This window comes from Synchiropus splendidus, chromosome 12, assembly GCF_027744825.2.
Source record: "Synchiropus splendidus isolate RoL2022-P1 chromosome 12, RoL_Sspl_1.0, whole genome shotgun sequence".
Classification (NCBI taxonomy): domain Eukaryota; kingdom Metazoa; phylum Chordata; class Actinopteri; order Syngnathiformes; family Callionymidae; genus Synchiropus; species Synchiropus splendidus.
The window spans coordinates 17,093,136-17,116,558 of NC_071345.1; the positions used below are offsets into that span (position 1 = coordinate 17,093,136).

The 23,423-nt window shown below is 40.2% G+C and overlaps 1 protein-coding gene across 2 annotated transcripts in view; it reads left to right on the forward strand.

The window, feature by feature from the left end:
- Window positions 1-20,512, forward strand: part of bckdhb (branched chain keto acid dehydrogenase E1 subunit beta) — a 34,905-nt gene extending 14,393 nt beyond the window's left edge. The window contains exons 9-11 of one of the 2 annotated variants that reach the window (XM_053881253.1): window positions 11,230-11,316; window positions 16,156-16,335; window positions 17,243-20,512. In XM_053881253.1, coding sequence (XP_053737228.1) covers window positions 11,230-11,316; window positions 16,156-16,296 — 228 coding nt within the window. In that variant the 3' untranslated portion in view covers window positions 16,297-16,335; window positions 17,243-20,512. The remainder of the gene's footprint in view (window positions 1-11,229; window positions 11,317-16,155; window positions 16,336-17,242) is intronic. The other variant, XM_053881252.1, reaches the window with a different exon arrangement.
- Window positions 20,513-23,423: the final 2,911 nt, after the last annotated feature.

The window sequence follows — 23,423 nt, forward strand, 5'->3', positions numbered from 1 at the left end:
ATACAGTATTCGTGTATGAAAAATGGGCCAAGTTTTCAGTTTTAATTTGATTTATTAATATGGCCCTGAACACCTCCGGTCACTTTCCCAGGCATTCTCTACGTTCACCACTCTACTCATCCACATATCCGTTTATCTCCGCCCCATTCTGAAATTTAATAATTTTACAAAACCTCACAGCGACTGGAACTGCTACTGCAGTTCATGTCGTACACTTCCAGTATCTTGTGTACGTAGCAACAAAGGAACAAAGGAACCAAGCAACAAAGGAAACAGGCAAATGGCAAATAATACCAAAATGACAACAAATGACAACGATAATACCAAACTGAAAATCTGTGGTAAATATCTTCCAAACTGCAGGGTGGAACAATCAGCTTGTCTTTTCAGTGCAGGGTTATCACACTAATTATAATTTTCATTTTGTGAGTCAAAATGGTCTACATTTATACTGAATAACCTCTGTCTGTCATTCATAAATAGCTGATTTTACAATCTACATTATCTATGTACTAAAAGTTGCTACTTTTGGCTCGCCTGGTCACATCAAAGCCATGAAATGACAGGCATTTTATTTACCTTTAAGCACTCCAAATGCGCCGAAGACAAGAGGCAGCTGATACCACCTGTGGTGGTGGAACATGTGTGTCAAAACATACAATGACTTTATGTGCCTGCATGATTTCAGTTCAGAGCATTGCAGAGTTTGTTTCATGAATCAGCCCCGATGCTGGACCTTGTTTTCAAGACTAGTTCAGAAGTTATTCTCATGAATTTTAAGCAGGAACATGGAAAACTCTGACCTTACCACCGTGTAGACAGCACTGCTGCACCAGTGGCTTATAGACCAGTGAGGCTACGTGTGAACAAAATGTATTTTCCATTTTTAAATTAGTAGGTGCATCTCATATCCTGGTTCACTCTACTGTCAGGAATTCACTCTATTTGTTTTCTGGGTGCATGTGGTTCATTCATCTATGATTTCCGTTCCCTGTTAAGATGAAAGATAAGCCATAATATCTTGTGTATAGTTTATTTTTGTTGTAGCAGACTGTAGCAGAAACTGTACTTGTGCAGTGCTCTTAATGTGGCTTCAAAACAAAGTTTGAAATGTGATATCTTAAAAACATCTGCGCTGGTAATAGGAGGTAAGTCTCTGTTGAGCTTAAAAACAGGATATCATCTGGACATTGATGGATGGCTTGGAAAGCTTTTCGGGAATAAAACATTGAGTGAAGGCGGTCGTCAAACATCTGCTCGGATGTTGAATTGAAAATGAGCCACGAAAATGTCACATGCCATCTCCCTACGTCAACATGACTACTTGCTGACAACTTCAGCTGTTTCACCAAGCACACATTTTGCATATTTATTGTTTCGTTTCCATTGTCGTCCAGAGAACAACGTAGGATATTAGAGGCTGCCGTGCCGCCCGCAGCTGCCAACTGGATTTTATAACCAGCAGTTAAGACGCAGGATGAACTTGTGGCACAAGGGTTGTAATTTCATAGGGAGTCAATGGAACCAATGGCGAAGATGGTAGTTAAATTCTGGCAACCAACACCAAGCAATTTCAAGCAAGCAATCATTAGTTTCGTACGGATCATGAAGAAAATGTGGCAATGTTTGTCTAAATCATTGCCGTATTAAAACAAGCTCCATGAAATTGGATCGCTTTAATTGCGTAGCTTTGTGGGCCAAATGCCACAGCTGCTGTACCTGGGGCTTAACAACTGTATCTAATGTCAACATAAAAAAACCCAACAACAATGTGTTGAATTCCTGTTTTGTGGAATTTATCCTGATGTGGCAATAAAAGTCTTGTTGTATGTGTCAGTGCTGGCAGTGAGTCTGATCTGTTCATTTATTGTATTATCAGGGTTTTTGTTGCCAGTTTTTACCACCACACAGTGCTGGTCTTTAATACTGCATCAAATATTTGACCATGAATACTGAAGAAAGTGACCGCACCACCACATGCAGGTTCTTTTTGCCATCATCTCGTGCAACCTCGCTGACCCACACTAAAGGTTTTCTTTCGTTTTTGCAAATGTCCATTCAGTTTGTGCGCTCAGTGGATTTATATTTTTATTGAAAGCTGATTCCGTCTGGGTTAAAACAAGCTTGGTTACACAGAAAGTAGATTTCTGTGTGTGCATGAAGTCGGCTCTACCTTTTAATATATTGTTTTCATGTTCAGTCTTCACAGTTTCCAGTATTTCATTATACACGCATTTTTGTAATTTGGAATCTTTGAATACATCCAATCATTCCTTGAATGTGCCAAAGTGCTGCTTTAATAACAAATGATAACATATTTTGTTGTGTTTGTAACTCTGGTTAATTGTTGCACAAGGCTCAGCATGTTACACTCCCTTTTGGCAATATTGCACACCATAGCATGCTGCAAGCGCTTCTTTTATTTAATTATATTTTGGAAAGTGCTTATTTTTACGTACTTTTCCTTACTTATTTTTTATACTTTAGTTTCCAATTTGGTTAGCTTGGCAAGTGTAGCAATTCTCCTTGAGTCTCAAAGTTTCAAAACTGTTGATATTAACACTGTAATTCTGACTTACATGTTAGTGGGTTTCATTTTGAGCCAGATGCCCTGTCTGACCCTCACTCTTACAGTTACAATTAAATGAATTTTCTTCGGACCAAGAGCCTTTTCATCACATTCTTTTACTGAAGCAGATTCATTTGAGAGGCAAAAGTGAGAATTGACTACAGTGACTTGACTATAATTGGCATTGAATTATTCTGTTGTGCCGTCACTCATGATGTTGATGAAATCTGTCCTGATATCTCATTCCCTAGACTGCATGAGCCTTTAAACTAGAACGAACCTGATGTCCTCTCGGAACCTTCGCCAAGTGTTTTAGGTTAGACCTTTTTAGGTACTATGTGGACTGGACTTTTATACCACTCAACTGTACATCTTATGCATGTGGGTAAACAAAGGTCTTAATGTTTTCCTGGTAAGTATTACACCCTGCTGCTTCTCTCGGCTGCCTTAACGATACGTTCCTGTTTGTTTACCTTTGAAAATTGTCGGTATTGCAGTCGGTTTCTGAACCCGTTTGAGGCCAACTTTTAAGTCAGGAGGTGACTCGAGTTGCGATACTAAGGCACATTTATGATTCTCGCCGAAAGAAACTGAGCAATTTGAAGTTTTAGTTTTACAGTTATTTGCCGTTCAAATTCAACTGAGCCAATATGGTGTAACATGAAATATGGTCATTTCGACTGCATATTTATGCACCATTTTTTGTGAAATTGTATATTCTTCATATTACAAGTGGAAGGTACAGCTCATGCAACCTTCTGAAATATAGTGTTCATATTCTTATTACTATAACTATGCAGTCTGTAGCTAACATAATCGACACAAATTCCCATGCCCCCCTTTTTCCTCCCTAAATTTAAACCCAAATCTCCCAAAGGTATGTCCCAAATGGGCACACTTAATTGAACCAAATTCAAGTGCAGCATATCACAGTTCAGTTGTAATAATATTTAACAAATTAAGGTCATCTGAGCGATGCTAACAGAGCCACAAAGACAGACCAGAATTACATTTCTGACAAAATCGATTACAAGAAATATTTAAAGATGTTTGGGAACAATTTCCGGGGTTATGGAATTCCGCTCACGGAAATTGCTTTGCAGACTAGAAGGTAGCTTCTAGTTTCAGAAATTTCTTTTCTTGTATTTGACGAGAAACTCAATCAAGGTTTAATTGTCACCACATTGTAGATGTGTAACTATCTGAACTGTTGAATGTAAACACCTTCAAGCTAAAAAAGCTTGAAGGTGTTTCCATTATTTTGTCCAACCACTGTAGTTTGCATGTGTGTGTCGCATATATTTTCAATATAATATATAAATAATATATTAAAATAATATATTGGTATTTACTGGCATTTGTGTGCCCATTTTCTGCTGAACAAAATGCTGCATTCAAACTTGGCACGCTCTAAGTGCTTTGGACTCTGTTGACTCACTGTTAAGATAGGCTCTTTACCAAGGCTCCAGTCACCCACCACTTCCCCTTAATGGTTCTAATCTAATGTGTGTCCTCTGTCAAAGCCAGCAGGTAAATGCAGTGTACAGAAGGAACCATGAGACAGCCTAGATGCTCACGTGCAGTTGTCCCTCCTGCTTTGTTGGGATAAGAAGGCTGAGGTTTATTAAACCGCTCTGTACTTATCTACCAAACCAGATAGATTTTTTTTTTTAATTTTAGTTTTCCCTTGTGCACAACTGACTGATTTAATAAAAAAGCGTTCCAATTTTGTGTAAAACTTGATCATGAAAACAGGATTCTTGCTAGTTATTGTTTTGAGTAGATCTTGGCCTCGACTGATTTCACCACATGTTAATAAGAAACATCAAACTGAGACTCTGAAAGTCATAATTTAATTAGTTGTCTTGTCTTGAATGCTTTTAATGCACCGGAGAAGTTATGAGAAGTAAACAGATACCAGCCTTTTCATTATCCCACGTGAAGAATTTCCATTTTTAATTCAGTCTGTTGGAAAAGTGACAGCGTGATTATTTCCTGAGGCTGTAGCCTTTCCTAGTCCTACCGCTTTCAATGTCTCCTTTGACATCCACCGCTTGAACTTTAGTCACTATCCTTTTGTCTGGTGTTCTCCCACATGTATGGAAAATTGGCAATGGAAGCAGCAGACAAACTGTAAACTTTTTCTGCATTTCAAACATGCACATATCTGAGGTAATTAATGAGACCCGTCGTCCTCGCATTTTTCTTCTTAAATGGCTACTGTTGATGTTGGGTGTGGGGCGGCTGTGATGAAAGGACATTACCTGTCTTTCTTAGCATGTGTACTCACTTAGCCAGGCTTCCATCACTTCCAATGAACTGTGCGTTTCCATGAAAGACAGCTCTAGAAATTGCTCTCAAAATAAGAACTCATCTTCTGCTTCATTTCCTAATTTTAAAAGATGAGCCTTGAACCTGTCATCTTAACACCAGATGGCTTCCAGATGATGGTCTGGAAGCTTCTTGTTTCCTTTTTTTTTTTTTTTCGCCTTTCAAACCTATGTTATTAGCAAAGCTTGTTTCCAATCCAGATGTTTTTCAAATTAGTGACATACCTAAGGCAACATGGCTGAATATCAGGATGAATGACATTCTGGTTAACTGAGTACAAAGTCTGTTTTCATCATTTCTATTTAGTTATTAAGTATATAACAGAGAGAAGCCAAAATGTGTTTTTAATATGGACAGATGTGCTTTATCTTATGAGACATATCCATGATGAGAACAGTAATTTTCCAGCCATTTCTTTATAGTATACAGCTTTGCGGCCTCAATTTTTGTTTCATCTGTATTAATGCTGATTTTACTTTACCATGTTGTATTTGATTCAGACATCAGATAGCACTGACTTAATTTCAAAAGGCAACACAACATTTTTACCTCCCATCGAGTAAAAGTAAAGCACTTAAGACTTTTGAGACAAATCCCACCAGTTACGACAATAAAGTCACTCTATCAGCGGCACTGCTAGATTTTCGTTGGATGGAGAAATTCATTCGGTAAATTTAAAGGTTTTTGACTCTTAGCCTTATGATTCAGCCTTTGGTTGTAAGGTTTGCGAATCTAAAATAAACTGTGTCCAAGGACTTGCATATGTTCTCATTGCCTCATGTCATACATTACTTTCACTGTTTGGGTGATCAAGAAAAACTGTTAGAATTTTAGATTACTTTTGATTATAATTTTCATTTATGTGTCGAAATCATCTGTCGTTTCTTTCTAAGAGAACATTTGATACCCCCTTTATCAGATACTGTGGTCTTGGGCTGGAGGAGAAGTGGCGTGTGCAGCCTGCAAGCAATTACCCTACAGACAACTGGGATTATAGTCACCATTTTCTTTCCACTTGAGGGGTCTTTGGCGGTATGCACTTATTGACTGACCGTAACTCGTCTAATATCTTTGGCCTCCTGTCGCACAAACTGGAAACAATCAGAGCAGTAGAAAATGGCATAGGAGGAAAGTGGCCGGTGGTTTGGGCCCCACTCCTTGCACTCCCTATTATTGTTGCCCTTGTCTGTAATTACACTGTTAACACGGGGTGCTATGAAGCAAACCAGCAGGACGTCGGGGGTGAAAACCCAGTTTGTCTGGATGTGTCAAGTCTCTTGTGTGTCATGTTAATGGGTGTCTGCGTTTATTTCTGTGGAAAATTAATCATGGTTGTATTTTGTATTGTCATAACCCACGTTTCTTTTACTGTGATTTAACCCGAACAGATTTGCAGAAAATAGAATTTGTGGTCTAAGGACCCAAACAATTTGTCTGTATGCCAATATTCCCTCAGCACATTTTCAAATCTTCGCCTTCCACTTGTGTCTGTTTCTCACAGACTTCTTTCCATTCCTCTTCCTGACTGAAACTCGTGAACACATTCCACAACTAGGCACAGGAGATTTCTCAAATTCTTCTTTCTTACTTTGACTGAGGATTTGTTGCGTAAGAGTTTCCACATCTGCATTCAGACACATTGGAAATTCATACACTCGTAGAATTACTCACAGGTACATTACGAAATTGGAAATGCAGGGTCCATTTTCTGATGACCAGCTGGTGTTCTGTTCAACTGACTTCTGTATATCTTGAGCACAGATGATGTTAATTACCAGTAATAGTGGAAACCTCTCCCTACCATGATCCTTGCTAAAAACAATTTTGCTGCCAAATGTAAATGGTGATGATTGCAGTGACAGTTTTGGTTATAAAATGAGCCTTCCATAAGCAAAAGTCCCTTTTTATTGGATGAACTGTAGTCTCTTTGGATGGGATCAATGGTTTTCCACTGGAGAAAACAGTTGAGTGAAGAAGTACTGGCCACATGCATGCACACATTGAAGCCATTGAGGTCAATCTAAGGTTCACAAAAAAAAAAAAAAAAAAAAAAGTCAATATTATTTGAATTGTTATTAAGAGAATCATCATGTATTGTTACATTGCTCTTGTCATACTGATACTAATATTCTACCATGGTATTATAATATGTAATTTTATTCGTCATGCTCATGCTTTTTAAAAAAAAATCTTTGGGTTTACATTTGCCTGCCAGCTCAGCCTGGACACTGTATTTGTCAGGGTAATATGTGTCTATTTGTGTGTCTGTATGTGCGTGTGTCAGAGAGTAATTGACTTGAATTGGTTTTAATGGGACTTTATGGGATGTTTGAAGTTATTTCAGTCTGAGGTCTCCTCAGGCGTCCTGGCTCCTCTGGAGGCAGCTTTGGCCCATCGCCCGGCGTTGAGGCTGTTCTAGACTTTCTCTCCAGCTCTTTCATTCTTGTCCTTTTACCGCCTCTCTGGTTCTCACTTTTCCTCTCTGTCGTGAGAGTGTGTGTGTCTTTGTATACCACTGACAGAGTGAGTGTTTGTGTTTCCTCATGCCCTCCTTCGCTCCCAAAGCTGTGATTTAAAGGGGCCTCCGGTTTGCCGCGCATTCACCCGTTTCCGCTGATCACAGAGCATCAATTTAAAAGTCTAGTCAAGTAATCAAACCTCATATCAACTCTCATTTGTCATGAGGATCACACAGTTGCACACATATTTGTAACCATGCAGTGGCCGCAGAATTAAAGAGTTGGCGTAAGGGATTGAGGCCAGCAGACTCACAGGCAAGGGCGACTTGGTTTCGAGCTAAATGTTCTTTTCCTGTCATATTTTGATTTACTGCTTGTGGCAAGACAAAAAAGTATATGGGAAATGGAGAGTCACTCAAATCTGGTGTTGTCTTTACGATCTGGTGTGGGCTATAAGCACTTGAATTCTGTTTTTCTATCATCACCAGCTTTTTGTGGTTTTCCGTGTTGAAAGTGCATTAGAGGCATCATGCTTGCGGCTAGTGATACTAGCAGCTACGCTCTGAGGTAAAATTAAACCATCACAAATTATCTGGTTCAGTACTAGTCAGACTTCCCTTTGTGTCCCGAGGGCCCCTCAATGGTCTGGGTGTGCAGAGGAAATACATATGCTATGGGAGAGTGACGGCTCTGACCTTGCTCTTGGAGGCCATGGCAGGTCAGTGACCGCAGGCAGCTCATGTGGTAAGGTCACATAGCGGGAAATACTCGGACTGAAAGAGCAAAAGCCGAGAAGGACGGCTGGAGGATTTAGGAGGAGCTTGATGAAAGTGGTTTGACAAGAACGAGAGGTCCTCAGGATGGGAGAGTAATTTAGGGGAATGAGGAGCAGGAGGGTGTCTGATGTAGAAAGAAATGCACCTTGGAGGCTGTGAGCAGGGAATGACTGTGGCGTGGTGCTCATTAGGTTTGGGTGTGTATGGGAATTGCAGTAAACATGACATTTCTCCTGCAGCCAACAGAACAGCTAATGACAGCCTGCAGCACAATGAAACGTAAAGTTGCAGCCACCAAAGCTGTCGACATGCCCAACAACCACGGACCTCCGCCACCATCACTGAGCACTGCTCTTGTCTCTGCTAGCCGAGGTTTTGATCGAGGCGTTTGACTGAGAGGAAGTCTGGGCCCGGTCATTTCTAACCAGTATGTGAGAAATAAGTTGTATGGTAATCGGCAGTGACTGAGAATTGCAGCCAAAAAGAAGCAGATTTGAATATTCCTGGGTCAAGGTTTGGGTTACATTCAATTGGTTAGCGCACTTGACTGAATTGTTTCCATTACAGTATCTGGCGAGATGGGAAAAACATTCCCACAACAACAAATTATATTCAATATGTTCATAGAGTTGTTGACAGTTATTTAATGTGACTTTAAAGTCAATGAGGAAAGCAGAAGTCTGTGGGTGGGTTCAAGGGTTGATGCCCCCTGCTTTATGCTGCTGTTGAAGCAGTTTATTATTACTGTATTGAACGCACATATTTATCTGGGCCTATGTGGTGATATGATTACAGACCTGTATGATTCACCCAGAAATATGTCATGTCACGTCACCATATAACACCAGCCAAGGGTTTAAATCATTTTTTGTCCCTACTTTGCCTAATGACAAATGATTATTCCGTCTGTTTCGTCATCCTCCATACATAGTGCATCAAATCACTGTAAATCTAAACTTGGTGAGTAATCATGTTCTTGTCCTTTTGTTTACGATTTTGTGGAGAACTATATTTCTTTGTGTGATGTGCTCAGATATGCCAGTTTGTTTCTGGAGTTGTCTGGTTTGGACGTGATTTACTAACAGACATTCTCTCCTTCTATGACTGAAGATTTACCCCCAAGCCCAGACCCCAATTCTACAGATGTGAAAAATGGCTGTCATAAGGAAATAAAGGGACAGGCTGACTTTTGAGAGAAGGGTCAAACCGCACAATAAGTGTAGATGATTCTGACTCCTGGAATCCCACGTCCACTGACTGAAAGCCACTGTTGAAGGCTGCTGCCACAATTACTAGGTAGACTTTTGAGTCCTGTCAAAGTCTTATGTCAAAGTCAAGCCTAGAATTTTGTCATTTTAAGGGCAAGGCCACTTTGCTTTTGTTGGGCCTATTTGTAGAGAAAAGAAATACATCAGCAAAAGGCTGCTTACTTTATAAGAAGAGGGTTTGGCGTCCCGGATAGACTTGTCAATCAATAAGTGCGCCGTGCTTGCTTCCCTCTCCTAGAGACAGACATCCTTATCATGAACGTACGTTATCTGGTTCATTGCTATGGTTATATCTCCACCCCACTTATGCCTATATAAAATCTGATGACTTTCAAAGACTTGCTTTCAAGTTCACGTCAGTGTCTCTTTAATGTTTCTTTGTATTCTCTGATAATGAGACCAGGAATGGGTTCAGCATGAGAGCAGCAATAGTGTTTATCTGCCAGACTCTTATGAGTCATCTCTATTTGGAGAATGCAGCCACATTTTGTCCGGATGCTGTTGTTTCAAGTCACATCTTAACACACTCTCACAGTTGTATTTAAGGAATTCCTGGAGGGGTTCTTGGTCAAGGTTCTGAATCGCTAATTATCATGATCTAGCTCTCCATCAGAGAAGAAAAACGATATCTATATCTTCTATTTTGGTGCTTTTTTTTTTTTTTTTGTTTTGTTTTTTTTGGCATGCATGCTTGTATCGCATCAAGTGTTGACTCACTGTTGTTTCTTGTGTGCAATAGTCGCATAGTTTTCCTCTGCTAATTTGTGCTTGACTGCCAAACGAGACCACAGCAATGTAAATATTTATCTGTTAAAGTTCCAAGTAGAAACATCATCATACATGTCTTTAGGAGATTCTGTCAGCGTAACATCTGATGGTCATCATCCTCGCCTTGGGTCGCCTATCTTTCTATCTCCATTAAACAATTCCAGCTGGTACAAAAAGCAGACTTTACTTTGGCCTGACACAGAAGCAAGTGGATTAAAGTATAGTATCGGTTTTATACTGTGACTGATAATAGGTGGAGCAAAAGCATCCTCCTCCAGTAATGTCAGGTTTTAGTAAACCCAAATGCAAATGCTTGGGAGGCAGAGACCTCTAATGTCAATGATTGTCTTCTCGGACAGTCTAAACCTCCGGCTCCCATCTCAAATCCATTTTGACGCACAAGCATGCCATATGATCAAAAGATGATGTTATGCATGTCTTTTGATCTGACCCGTTCGATTCATGAGTTTAAAGTATATAAGAATGGAAATCATTCAGGTGAATCCAGCTGATTCCATCTGCTTAAATTGTAAACCCAGCTTTGCAGACCTGCACATTTAATTGTGCACAGAACTTGGAGGCTGATGCCAATGTTCAAGCATGCCCAAAAAACTTTGTGTTCTGACACCTTTTTCAGCCATTTTATCCATTGGGTCAGTTCAGTCAGGGAGCTCTCCTTTCCCACATGCTTCAGTGAGCCTTGCTGGCGCATGAAGCTGTCGCCGCTTCACTCCTTTTCTTTCCAAGGTCCACTTTTGATAGATACCGGCCATGCACACGAGGACCACCCAAGTGTTGCTGTTTTGGCAGCAAACAGGAGACCTGGACAATACTGTCATCATGGTTCTTTTAGAACTGCTATTTAGAAAGTGCAAGACAAACAATGGTGGAGTTGTTCAAGAATAAATTTTGTCCCAGGTTAGCATTGCTTGGTTGATATTAATGAAGGCAATTGCTCATGGATTTCAAAGTCAAGACGGATTCTTGAAAATACTACACATAAATAGCCTTTTCATCGCAATAGTGCGCTGATGTTTATGACTCTTTTCTTTTCACAGTCTGTGGTCAAAACTGGACGTTTGCTCATTAGCCACGAAGCGCCCATAACCGGAGGCTTTGCAGCTGAGATCAGCTCCACAGTACAGGTGAGTGTTATTTTCTGTCCTAATGACTTGGGTGGATAAATTGTGAGTGACTTTTTTTAATTGGGATTCATAGCTCCCAGGAGTAGGTGGTGGTCTTCAAAGGATTTTCACCGTAATTGGTTGCAATGGTTCTGTCAATAAAAGTCCCAGTATGTAGTAAAGCTGGGACGCCTTTCACTAGATGCCTCAAAGCGATCAAGGCTTTATGCATCCTCACCCTGAGAAGCGGTCACCTCTGCTGGTCTGAAGCCACTTAATGTAGTGGTCATGGAGAAGGCAGAATTCAGTCACAAGTTTTTAGGTTTATTAGGGACTCTTTTAAAATGGACGATGTTTGCCTAAAACTGATCAAGTGAAGATATTTTAGGTGAAGGCATTTAAATTCTCTATCGAGTTAGTTAATAAACTGCTCAGCTGTGTAGCTTGTTCGTAAACAAATTTGAAAAGAAGCTATAATCTGTATGATGAACATGTCCTGAAAAGTCGTCTTCATCAAAATTTGGCACAATTTCAAATATGAATTTTTTTGTTGGTTTGTTTTAAATGTGTTGCAGCATTACACAGACGCAAACTAATAAAATGTTTTTTTTCTTTAGCACACTCGCAGACAAGGATGTCTTGCAGGCTTTTAACTCGGAGCACACTGCAAAATATGAAAAAAATGGATCAGCAGAATGCCCGAAATGTCTGATTATTAGCGCCTATGTAATGCCCTACTCATAGTTTCATTGCATTGGTTTCCATGAAAAGGGTATTTCTGCCCTGTAATTTTGCCGAATATGATTGAAATTTGCAGATTCTCAACCTGCCGAACTGTACCACCCCCCAGCGCAGTTCGCTGCACTGCACACTGCGCTTGCCGAATGCGAGCTAAATAGCTTAACAGGGATCAAAATTCACATGGTTCTGTTCATTTAATCAAGAGGAAATCCTTTTTGCTTAAATGAATGAATGTTTAAATGTGTGATGAAAGTTTAGAGAACTGACACACAGCTGATACAACTGTGTGCTCATCTTGCATAAATATCCGAAATAAGAATGAACAAAACGATAGACATTTAGCTGATAGTAAGGGAAAGAATAATAAAAAAAATATGTATTTTCTCTTAAATAATCAGGGTCCGTAAAAAACAAACTGCCCCCGGAGACCCCTGCATCTGGAGGTTTTAATGTGGCAACAGCCACTGAGTTCATCTCTGTTGACTCAGAAGTTTGTTTTTATAAAAAGTTATTTCTGTACAAATAGATGTTTACAGCTTATATTTTACAAAGCAAGTGACCTAGTAGGTGAATGGGGTGGGGGCGGGGTTATTGTTTGAGGGAGTGGCTGTGGACGCCCTGTTTCAAAATCCTAGCGAAAAGCCGGGCAACTTGGTTTTGAGCTAAAGTCTCTTTTTCTGATTTACTGCTTGTGGCAAGACAAAAAAATAAAGGGGAAATGGAGAGTCTCACATCAATATAAAACACATAGCGTTTTCCATCAACATGGTCTTACAACAAGAGAAAGTTACATTGACATGTAGTTGTTGCTGCCAGTCAAAATGGATTAAATTATTTCAACTGGTTAGATTGAGCTAACACATGATTCGATTTTGGTGGTGTTTTTTAGTTTAAAGATGGCAGTTCTCAACATTGTGGGTATCAACGTCAAACAAATAACATAAATACTGTCAAAAAATTGAATTTGTTTCATGTTGTTAGATGTCACTGGTGGTTGTTAAAGATTTAGAAATATTTTCTTCTCTGAGTCATTTCATATCGATAATTTTTTTTTCAAGTTGAAAAAATCTGTATGTATTGTCTTTTATATCAGCCCCAGAGCTTTCTTCACATTCAAACTATTATGTCACCAGTGGCATTGAGTCTCTTTGTAGATACCAAAAATTCATTCGTCGTTTCCATATTTCAATGTGACTTTCTCATAAGGCACTTTTGCTCATGTTGGTGGGACTTTGTGCTCCAAGTAAAAGTGTTGACACTTCTAGTGTCTGAACATAACCTCCAGACAAACATTTTCGAGACAGGACTCGGAATACCATCCCTGAAACCGTGAATTATCCTTAAACACTGTGCCGTTGCTGGATGCTCACTTTTTGCTACAGTCATTTCAACGTATTTATACTCTGACATTTAAGTGTATTGGACATAATCATGCACTCATCCAAAGATAAACATTGGCTTGAAATGAAATTTGAGTTGTGTGGCCATTTTTCGGCCGGTTGTGGTGGCAGTGCAGTCAGACTATAGTACTTTCCTCCCACTCCTGTTAAATAAAGAGCTTAGATCCGACCCAGACAAACAGGGCAGGCAAACTGACTGTGTTTTTCTAGTTGGATTTTTTTTTCTTGATATTAGATAATGACATTTTAAGAAATTGGAGGACGCAAAAGCACAGTGGTTTCATTTAAATGTCTTTTTAATTCTTTGTTCAGGTGATTTGACTTTAGATGACATTTTCAAATGTTGATGACTTTGCACTTTAGTGACCTCTGCTTGCACTGTTGAGTCTGCCATCTGCCTGTCAAATTGCATTGCTCCAGGCCCAATTCAAGTACCTTCCTGCTCAACATTGTGGGGCAGAGTAACAATAGTGAGAGCACTGCATGGAAGATATGTGTCAATCCTTTCTCACTTTCAAATGTTGAACAGTTTTTCACCATTCGTAAATGGTCATACTTAGGAATTGCTTTTGCTAAGTGAATTTCTTTATTCCCAAATCTGAACCGTCAGGAGGAAACTAGGGTTAAGTGTGTTGCTTAGTGACACAATGACACAAACACATATCCGGATCAAACCTGCAGCACATGCTAAACACTTGACTTGTTCTATGTAAAGGTTCACATTATTCAAAGAACAATACACGTTTGCTCCTGTTTCGTTGTTTGCGTCGCATGTATTCTTCCCCAAACCGTTCTTTTTGCTGAAGTGTTTGAACAGTTATCGCCAAAACCCCCAGAATTACTGTTTCTTAGATCTGGCTTTTGGTTAAAAAAAAAAAAAAAATAATGAAAATGCAAGTTATGTGCACTTGTCTTCCTGTGTAAAGCTTAAGGGCTAAAACAGAAAAAAACACACTTACACACAAGTAATTTAATAAAGAAAAATAGTGTCTGAATGATAGGGCAGATTACATGTTGTGGGTCTTGAATGAGTGTTCAAAGCAATGACATTTTATTTTCATTTTTAAAAATCATCCTCTCAGTCTAGAATGATGGAGACCCCCATGGGAAGTGCCAAATGTCAAATAAGATTGCCTTTTAATGACAGGAAAAAAGAGTTCTGACAAAGCTTTGTAGGAGTTCGACATGCAGCCGCATAGTGTCAATCCAGTCCATTTCTTTTTAAATCCATGTATGATATACAGTATATGTATGCATGACAAACCCTCAAAGCAGCCAAAAAGTGCTGAAAATGTACATATAGGTTTGCGTTTGACATTACTCTGGTCATTTATTTTTTGATGAATGAATGTATTTTACCCCTCTTTAAATTTAGAAACAAACAACTTAACCTTTTATTTTAATCTTTTTTTTAAACCAACAAAACTAAATAAAAAATCCTGCCTAGATTCGACTGGTTCTTACAGGTACATTGAGCACACTTGCTTGTCTCGGGTGATGGAAAGAAGTCGGTGGCGAATTGTTTGTGCGGGTGCAATGTTAGAAACTATCTTTGTTAGATGTGTGCTTCTCAAGTAGCATTGTGTTATGTTTTTCATTTAAACCAACTCATCTCTTTGTCCGAACCCATGCCACTCTGTTCTCCACAAGAGGGCACTTAAGAAGACAACTATGTGAGCTCTTTCTGGGTTTCAGTTCTGTTTCCTCACCAAAGCATTTGGCTTCTTGCTGCTTTACTTCCTTCCAGCACTTTAAAAGTCTGCCCATCACGTAAGGTTTGCCAGTTTGGATGGACCAAACCGTCGACTGGCCAAGGAAAACACTACGGGTCTTAAAATAAGTTGATCCTAGCTCGATGTACCGTGTTGCTCGAACAGAACCACAGCACAGCAATGTTCTTCTGCAGTCACTCATGGTTATCGTGTTGTGTGGTATTTTTACAGGCTGCTAAATTGCCAACGCGCTCTTTGGAAATTTTGACATTTCTTTGGACTCTGCTGGTTGTGTTGCAAAAATCCACAATTTGAAGTAAACCTGCAAAGCTGCCTCTGTTGGAGCCTGTCGACAGCATCCGAACATGTTTTGGTTTTATGTCATGAGTCATGGTGGAAATGCTAATCGTTTGGATCTGGATCGAATCGCTTGATTTACATAAGGCCGTGCACGACCAGTCAGATTATAGTATCAATATAAAATACGCACTGTTTGCTGCAACATGGTCTTAGTCAAAACACAAGAAAGTGACATTGACATGTAGCTGCTGTCGCTGCCAATCGAAGTGGGTGGAATTATTTCAACTGGTTAGGATGGGCTAACACGTGATTCTATTTTGTTGGTGTTATTTAGTTTAGATTCATAACCATTTTGATGGATTTTTCATCAACGTGCCTCTTTACATCTAAGTATAATTAGATTTACTGAAGTAAGATGCAAGTTTGCTGCAGATGCAAACTTGTTTAGATGTAAATTCTCAAAACAATATTTAACAGTGACGCTGTACTAGTGTCAACAACAATTTACATTTATTTTCTTTTTCCCTTTTTTGTTGGTGCGTTTGTCAAACCATGCACGTCATATGTCGACTATCAGATTAGCTGTTAGCTAGAGCCTTGGTATAGGTAGCCCGACCTCAGAATGTGGCGAGGCGAGTGGCGGCACGTTTTCAGTGTTTCTCTCGTCCCTCATGCTGCAATTCTGTTCTTTATCTTTGCTTTTCTAGGAGCAATGCTTCCTCAACCTGGAGGCTCCGATCAGCAGAGTCTGTGGTTACGACACCCCTTTCCCCCACATCTTTGAACCCTTCTACATCCCTGACAAGTGGAAGTGTTTCGAGGCCATCAAGAGGATGATCAACTTCTGAACTCCAGTCAGGTAGCAGCAGCAGCTTTGAAAGTTTTCGGTAAAGTTGGCTCAGCAAGTTCTGTGTAACACTTTTTCCCTTGCATGTGTTCCTGTTCATTGATTGCAATGAAAGTAGTGTCTCTGGAACTGATGTGAGAGTGACTCGGGTACAGACTTTCTTCTGCGTCTGTGAAAGTTAACCATAGAGAAGTTCTTGAAACGAGCTTCTACGCCCCTGTAAAAACTGTTCATGTAAAGCAACTGTTGAAAATTGAAAATTAACTGGAACATTTTTTGGTGATACTTTCATTTACACTTTACTTCTATCTTCTTTGGATTTTAATATAATTTAAAATATATAATTTCGTCATGTGCATATTTAATATACATATATAATTTTGATTTTTATTTTTTATTTTTTTTTTTTCTTTAGTAAATTTGATGCACCTGGTTCTACTGCTGGTTTCCATGACAAATATCTTTGCAATGATCACATGGTCTCATGTCATTTCACAAGGTTTGAGTTTGTTTACGTGTAAGTAGATTAAATATGGTTATTGATCACAAATGAAATGAAGAGTAATGAATCAGTTCTATTACTTGAATGGCCCCAGGGTCCATCTGTGGGAAAGGTGGGCCCCGAGATCTAAAAGGTTAAGAACCCCTGTTTTATACAATGAAGAACGGCAGTCTGGATGGAAGTATATTTTCATGACAGAGGGCCTCAGTTTTCTTTTATGTTCAGGTGCATTTATATTTAAAACATATTCCAGTTCAGAGCTTTGTTTAATCAGCACTGGAGCTCACAGAGTTCCTTCAGAGGAGGCTGTGGTGTTTGCTGGTTACAGTCATTGACTCAGCTGACATGTTGGAAGTGAGACTCTATTTTGTTGTGTGATTCTTGTGTGATTCTTTTTTTTTTTTTTAAACATCTGTCCCTTCTCTTCTCCCATTTGTTCCATCAGAGAGGAGCTGCCAGCCTCCATCCAGATGGTTCCTGATCGATTTCTTTCCTCCTGCAGAAAAGACTGTTACATGACGTGTGGAATTGGAGTAACAAAAATAATACAATGAATGTTGGTGTTAAGTGTATCACCACTTTAAAAAAAAAGCACAGTGACTAAAGTACCTTCAAAGTTTCATGGATTATAGTTTGGGTCTGCTTCAAGTTTTCTTTGCGTGTGTCCTCCTGTCTTGACGTAGATTCACTGTGAAATTATGTTCTGAAGTCTAACATTTATATGAACCTGTGGTTTCTTAGGGTAAATAAAGTCATGAGAAATACATTACTTCATCAATGAACATTCTGTTCTTCTTGTTGACTAGTCACCTGGACGTGCTCCGAGTCCGAATACACAACAGAAAAACGAGTATTATGGTCTGTGACATAATATCAACTATGACGTCATTAGAATTGGGGGTGGGTATTCCTTCTGTGTATAGAAGTTTTTTAACATTTTCTTTGGATTTACAACCATAAGTGACATGATGATGCAGACGGGAGCGATGCTTGTAACTGGCCTAAAACATGAGTAATAGCACTTGCTATTGTCTGGGAAAGTTAACGTTGTGATCACCTGTAGCTGTTTGTTTTCGTCTGAAAACCATGGCTGTAGATACTGTCTGTGACAAACTTTCCGTCCACAGAATTCAGATACAGCAGCAGATGTGATCGCTGCAGAGTATAGAAGACAATAGTCGTTGCCTCTTGCCCCTTGTTCACTGTTCTTAAGTCACCTATTCTTTTTTATGTAGATCTATATCTTTTGGGAAGAAGAACAAGCTTGGACTTTCATTGGCTCGAGTATCCCACTGACATGCAAGTTTAGCAAGACTTTTCCCCCGCCTATCGCATGTCTGATGCTGAAAGACCCCTCTCTGAAGGTCAAAGCCGAATAGAAGCTGAATGAATTAATGAATGCTTTGGCCTATGGGATATTCCTCTTGTGATGTCATCCATGGGTTATGGGGTGCCAAATGTAAAAATGAAGACATTTTTTTTTTCCTGATTTAGCAGAAATCTTTGCCAATATTTTCACAGATTTCGCAAATGTTTAATGTTTTGTCCCATTGTTTCATCTGTGTAAGTGTTAAAACTAAATGTGATGCCGACTGCAGAGGAATGAAGCCAGCACCTTGTAGTGCAGCTCGCACACCTGCCATCTTTGAAACTGACATTTAAGATTTAGATTTAATGTTTACATTTAGATCTAAGATTTAAATTTAAGATTTAACACTTACAGAGATGAAACAATGCAACGTAACATCTAAGTGTAGTGTCTCAAATGTAACAAATATTTGCCAAATCTGTCAAAATTCTGCATTCTTCATTTTTACATTCCGCTCCTCATATCAAGGCAAGTCTAAGGATCTCGCTTTCTTCAACACAACACAGCAGAACCAGCGTTATGGACGATCGGGATACTTTCGTCCTGGTCATGAAAACTCTATCTTCCTTCTTGAATGCGCGTTTGGCTTTTCACACTCCCCCTGATGCCTCCCTGGCTTTGGAGACATGCCTATCAGCTTGAAGAATGTTAAGTCTTTGCCCTCTGTGCTTCTTGCTGTACCACCCTTTCCCATCTAAAAAGGTCAACGGGTGATATTAACCATGTAAAATTGGGGTGCAACACCATGATCTTTGGAAAGCAATTTCAGTGTCAGTGATATTATAATCCTCAATATAAGGATGCTGCTTCTTCACCTCATGCTAAAGTCTGTCCTTTCAGACGGGGATTCCTGGTGAGATCCAGGGCCGTGTGCCGACATGAAACTTTGCTGTGCTTGTGTGCTGCATCTGTCATACTCTATTTACTCGGATTGTATTTGACCTGTGAGGGAAATCTTTACCATGGTCACTTTTAATCAAGTCTTTGTGAAGAAAAATGAGCATCTGAACTCACGGTTTACAAAACAGGCCGTGGAAATAGCTGGACGTGCGCTGGATACGCTGCGGTGCTTCCATTAAAACGTTTCCTCAAATAACTAAAAACTCAACAGATTCTGAATGGTTTCCGTCGCAAAAAGCCATATGGACCCCGAAGAGTCTCAGATCAATGTGAAAGGAGTTTGACCTCCGTCTGTGAAGGATTATCACTCACGGGATTCTCACCATCTCCTCCAATGTGTCCGCTCACATTATGTATGAAGATTGTCTTATTGAAGCAATATGCTGTTGGCGACTGTAACCTCTCCTTAGGCTCTCGAATCAAAGAGGAGTGAAGCCTGCTAATAATTCAACACCAAATCCTTCCCATCATGAAAGGCCTTGTTTACAATTCTGTATCTGGATCTTTTTTGCTGTGGGACTTTATTGAGTTTGTAAAACTGAATTTACTCTTGGTAACGCTGTTGTTCCGGCAAGTACGCTCCAAAATCCCGCACAAAGTCGGACCTGACATTATGTAGCTCTTGAAGCCTCTTGAATTAATCAGCATGAAGGACCTGCAGCCTTTGGATCGACTTGTTTTCGATCAGGCTGCTGATGTTTCCTGGGTAAAAAAAAAAAAAAAAAAAAAAAAAAAAAAAGGGGGGGAAATAAATGTATTTCCAGCTGTTGTGTATGTCCTCCGCGTTTGCATTTGCTGTCAAAATAAATCTTCGTTCTGGTCATGAAATTCAGATTTGGCTCATGACAGTGCGTGTGCTTGAGGTAGCAGTCTCCCGAGCAGGAACATCACACAACAGTGTGCATCATGTGGTCGCAATTTTATGGCTCATTGGTTTAAAGGTCTGAAAGTTTGTTCAATCTAGGCAGTAAATACTGGACATGAAAGAAAAACGCATCTAGATTTCTGTCTTCACATGCAACTTCAGTATAATTTGGATTTTGAAACTTAATTCGAGCGAAATCTGGTTTGAGAATCTGAAACGTGTGAAGCGATTTATCTTCTCTCCTGCTGGCCTCGGCTTTCTCTCTTCATATTAAAACGCAAAATGAACCTGCCTTTTATTTGTGGAATGGCTTTCATTGTGAAATGCCGTCATGTTTTTGGATACGGTGTCTAGGGGTCAAAAAACTACAGGAACCCAGTGATTTTCTGAGGGGATCTGAGACCAGCTCCCATTCATCACAAGCAAATGTAAGCAGTTTTGCTGCATCCCATTTTAAATCGCATTCATCAGCGCTTCTCAAGCCAAAACAACTGAATAATCCGAACCAAGTGTTTGGCCCGGTCGTCGCTAACAACTGGAGAGTGGACGGCAGTAAAGACGGTTCGGGGGTGGGGGGTGTTCCATGTGTTCCATGCTTGATTAGCACCAGCAATAGTGGAGAGACGCATTGCACATTATTGCTGTGAAAATATGCTGGTGCCACTGATGTCTTTCATTTCTCACCCACTGACACCAACACAAACCAGAAGCATGAACCCACAACTGCACTGATCCGCTCCTGCTGTTGAACACTGGATTTCAGCTGTTTAATTACCGTAATTTCCAGACAATAGAGTGCCCTCGAATATTAGCCGCACACAGTAAATTGAAAAATAGATCTTGTTCATACATAAGATGCACCGCAGTGGTGCTGTCTGCGTCGGACAAAGGTCAGTGGTGCTTAAAATGTATGAGGATCACTTCTAAACTAGTTTTAAAAACAGGGTCCAGCATGGAGACATGGAGTCATGCAACTAATTGGGCAATGTTCTGACCTTGAGTCATGAACTCCTCATATTTTTCATTGACATTAACGCTCTCAAAATGCACTGTTTTCGCCCCCGTGTCCAAAGTTCCGACACCACAGCAGGTCTCAGCTGCTTCTTCTCGTCTCCAGGTCGGCTCTGTTGGCAGAGCTGCGGACTCTCGGGCAAAAACATTTTAAGAGCTTTTGTGATTAAAAGATCTGGGTTCATAATTCAACTTCAGAATATTGTTTCAGTGGATTTTGATCGTCGTCTTCAGCTTCGCCATGTACTGAACATTTTTGTAAAACGCACATAAAACTGAAATGTATACATTCACTTTCTTCTGAATCACAAGTTATTGTTTCTTATCTTCACAACCTGAAAAGTATATGATCCCTTTTACAAAATAGACTTCAGCAACAAACTATGTAGTCATCTACAGGTTTGCCATATAAACATCATAATACTTGCTTACCTATTTCCGCTACTTGAAAGAATCAAAATCTTATTTTGCGTCTAAATCTGAACATTAGAGCCTCACTGTCTTTGATGTCTTCAACATCCACGACACTTTAAGGTAAATAAAACGCCTGTGATTTCATCGGATTAACATGAAGAGGCTCCATATTTTGGCGGGATGATGCTCTTTGGCTGGTATAAATCTACGTATTAGCAGCGTCGCAGGGTTCAGACTGCAAGAAAAAAAGTAGCAGCGTATAGTTCATTTTAAAGGCTTATATTCAGTCTTTCCATTAAGGTAATTTTACTGCCTACTTTTGAAGCCACTAGATCCACTTCTATTCTTTCCTGGCCGCCTTTTAAACGCACAGCAGAGCAGCATATTTTTCCTCTTATAGCATTATAGACATTTTGGTGCATTGACTTTATTGGCATCTTGTCGTTTGATGGTGGCGTTTTATCAGGTCTCACTGTGTACAATATTGCTGCCTGAGTCATCCACGCGGCGGGCGGCCGAAGCCTGCGAGCGGAGGAGAAATAATCACCCTCCTAATGAAGCGTTTACAATGAAGAGCAGGAGACGGAGCAGATGGTGCGGAGCCTTGGTTTTTGTGGCGCACATAGGTGAACGCTGAGGCTTTTCAACATGTGAGACCGCGGAAGGATTCTACTGAACGGAACTGGGATTTGACAAACACAAGCGAAAGAATGTCATCTGGAGGAGCGAGTTATCCGTGAGCAATACTTTCGCTGAAAATGAGTTGTTCGCTAATATTTTCAAGGCTCACATGTGCTGTGTTCTTGGCTCGCCGCTCGCGAACCGACTGCTCCCAATATGTCACTTTGTAAGCAATTTATTATTTTTTCGAGCTGAAGCAAACGCAGCATTACTGGCTACGTTTCCAAGTAATCAGCCGCACTTCAGCTAAAAACCAGTTGGCCAGCTTTGTGAGAATAAAAACGTTTAATAAAGTGAGCGCTTGAATTTCACCGTAACAACGACCAGATCTTGACAATCCGCCTCCCATCTGAGTTCTTTTTAAAGGGACCCATTGTAAATGTCTTCAGTTGGAATGCAGCGTAAGAGCGCGGCGCCGAACATGCTCTCTGTTTCTCATAAAAAGCAGAGAGCCCTCTCCCCTCGCCAGCGTAGTAGTTCACTGCAGTCTGAAGGAGCATTTGGATGATACAACTGAAGACAATTTCTTGAAGGTTGTAAAGTTTCATATGGGATTCTCAGCACTCTCCGCCGCAAAATTCGGTTCCAAATGTAAAGATAAAGTCACGTCTGTCATTTTGGTCTCGGTGAAAGCAGGGCCTTAAACCACCGCGGTGAGGCGGTCCCTCCTTTTGGGCGGGGTGGCAAAGATGACCTCTGCTTGGTCGGAAGGCTATAATAGCATCTGTGCTCTGACACTGTGTCATTACACACTATATTTACATGAAACGTGAAAAACAGTAGCGTGGTAGGTCGCGGCGGGAAGCTGCGGGGGGTGAAGATGCGCTGATGTGCGGTCAACCGCCTGACCAGGCATCGCTGCGGACTATGGAAGCGCTCTGGCTGCCATTTTAATGGCGGCGGCTTTGTGCTGAACATCAGCATGACAACGGAGAAATATTCCCCCGCGACATCACCGTTCCATTGAAAATCATCATCAGCACCAGCTGGCTCCAACTGAGCCGTCATTAAATGTCATTCTGAGAATTCACATGGGAGGATTTTTTTTTTTCTACGCTACAAGCATTAATTAAGTTCGAGGCTCATCCCCGTGAAACATGTTCAATGTGTACTGGTGCTGATAACACGCTGGACAATGTTCCTCCTGCCAGTGTTCTGCCACCTTGTCGCTTCCGTCTGGATACAACAGTTCTGAACCAATGTGCAAACTTCCAGTCAACTTGTTATAATTTGACACCCAAATGATCAATTTTAAGTCAAATCTGTAGACTTAAACACAAAGGTTCTCACATCACTGAAGAACGTAATTCATGGAGAACAGCATTTTCTGTGCTGAAGTTTTTTAAACTTAAATTTTCCATCCATTAGCACACTCTCCTTGGGTCT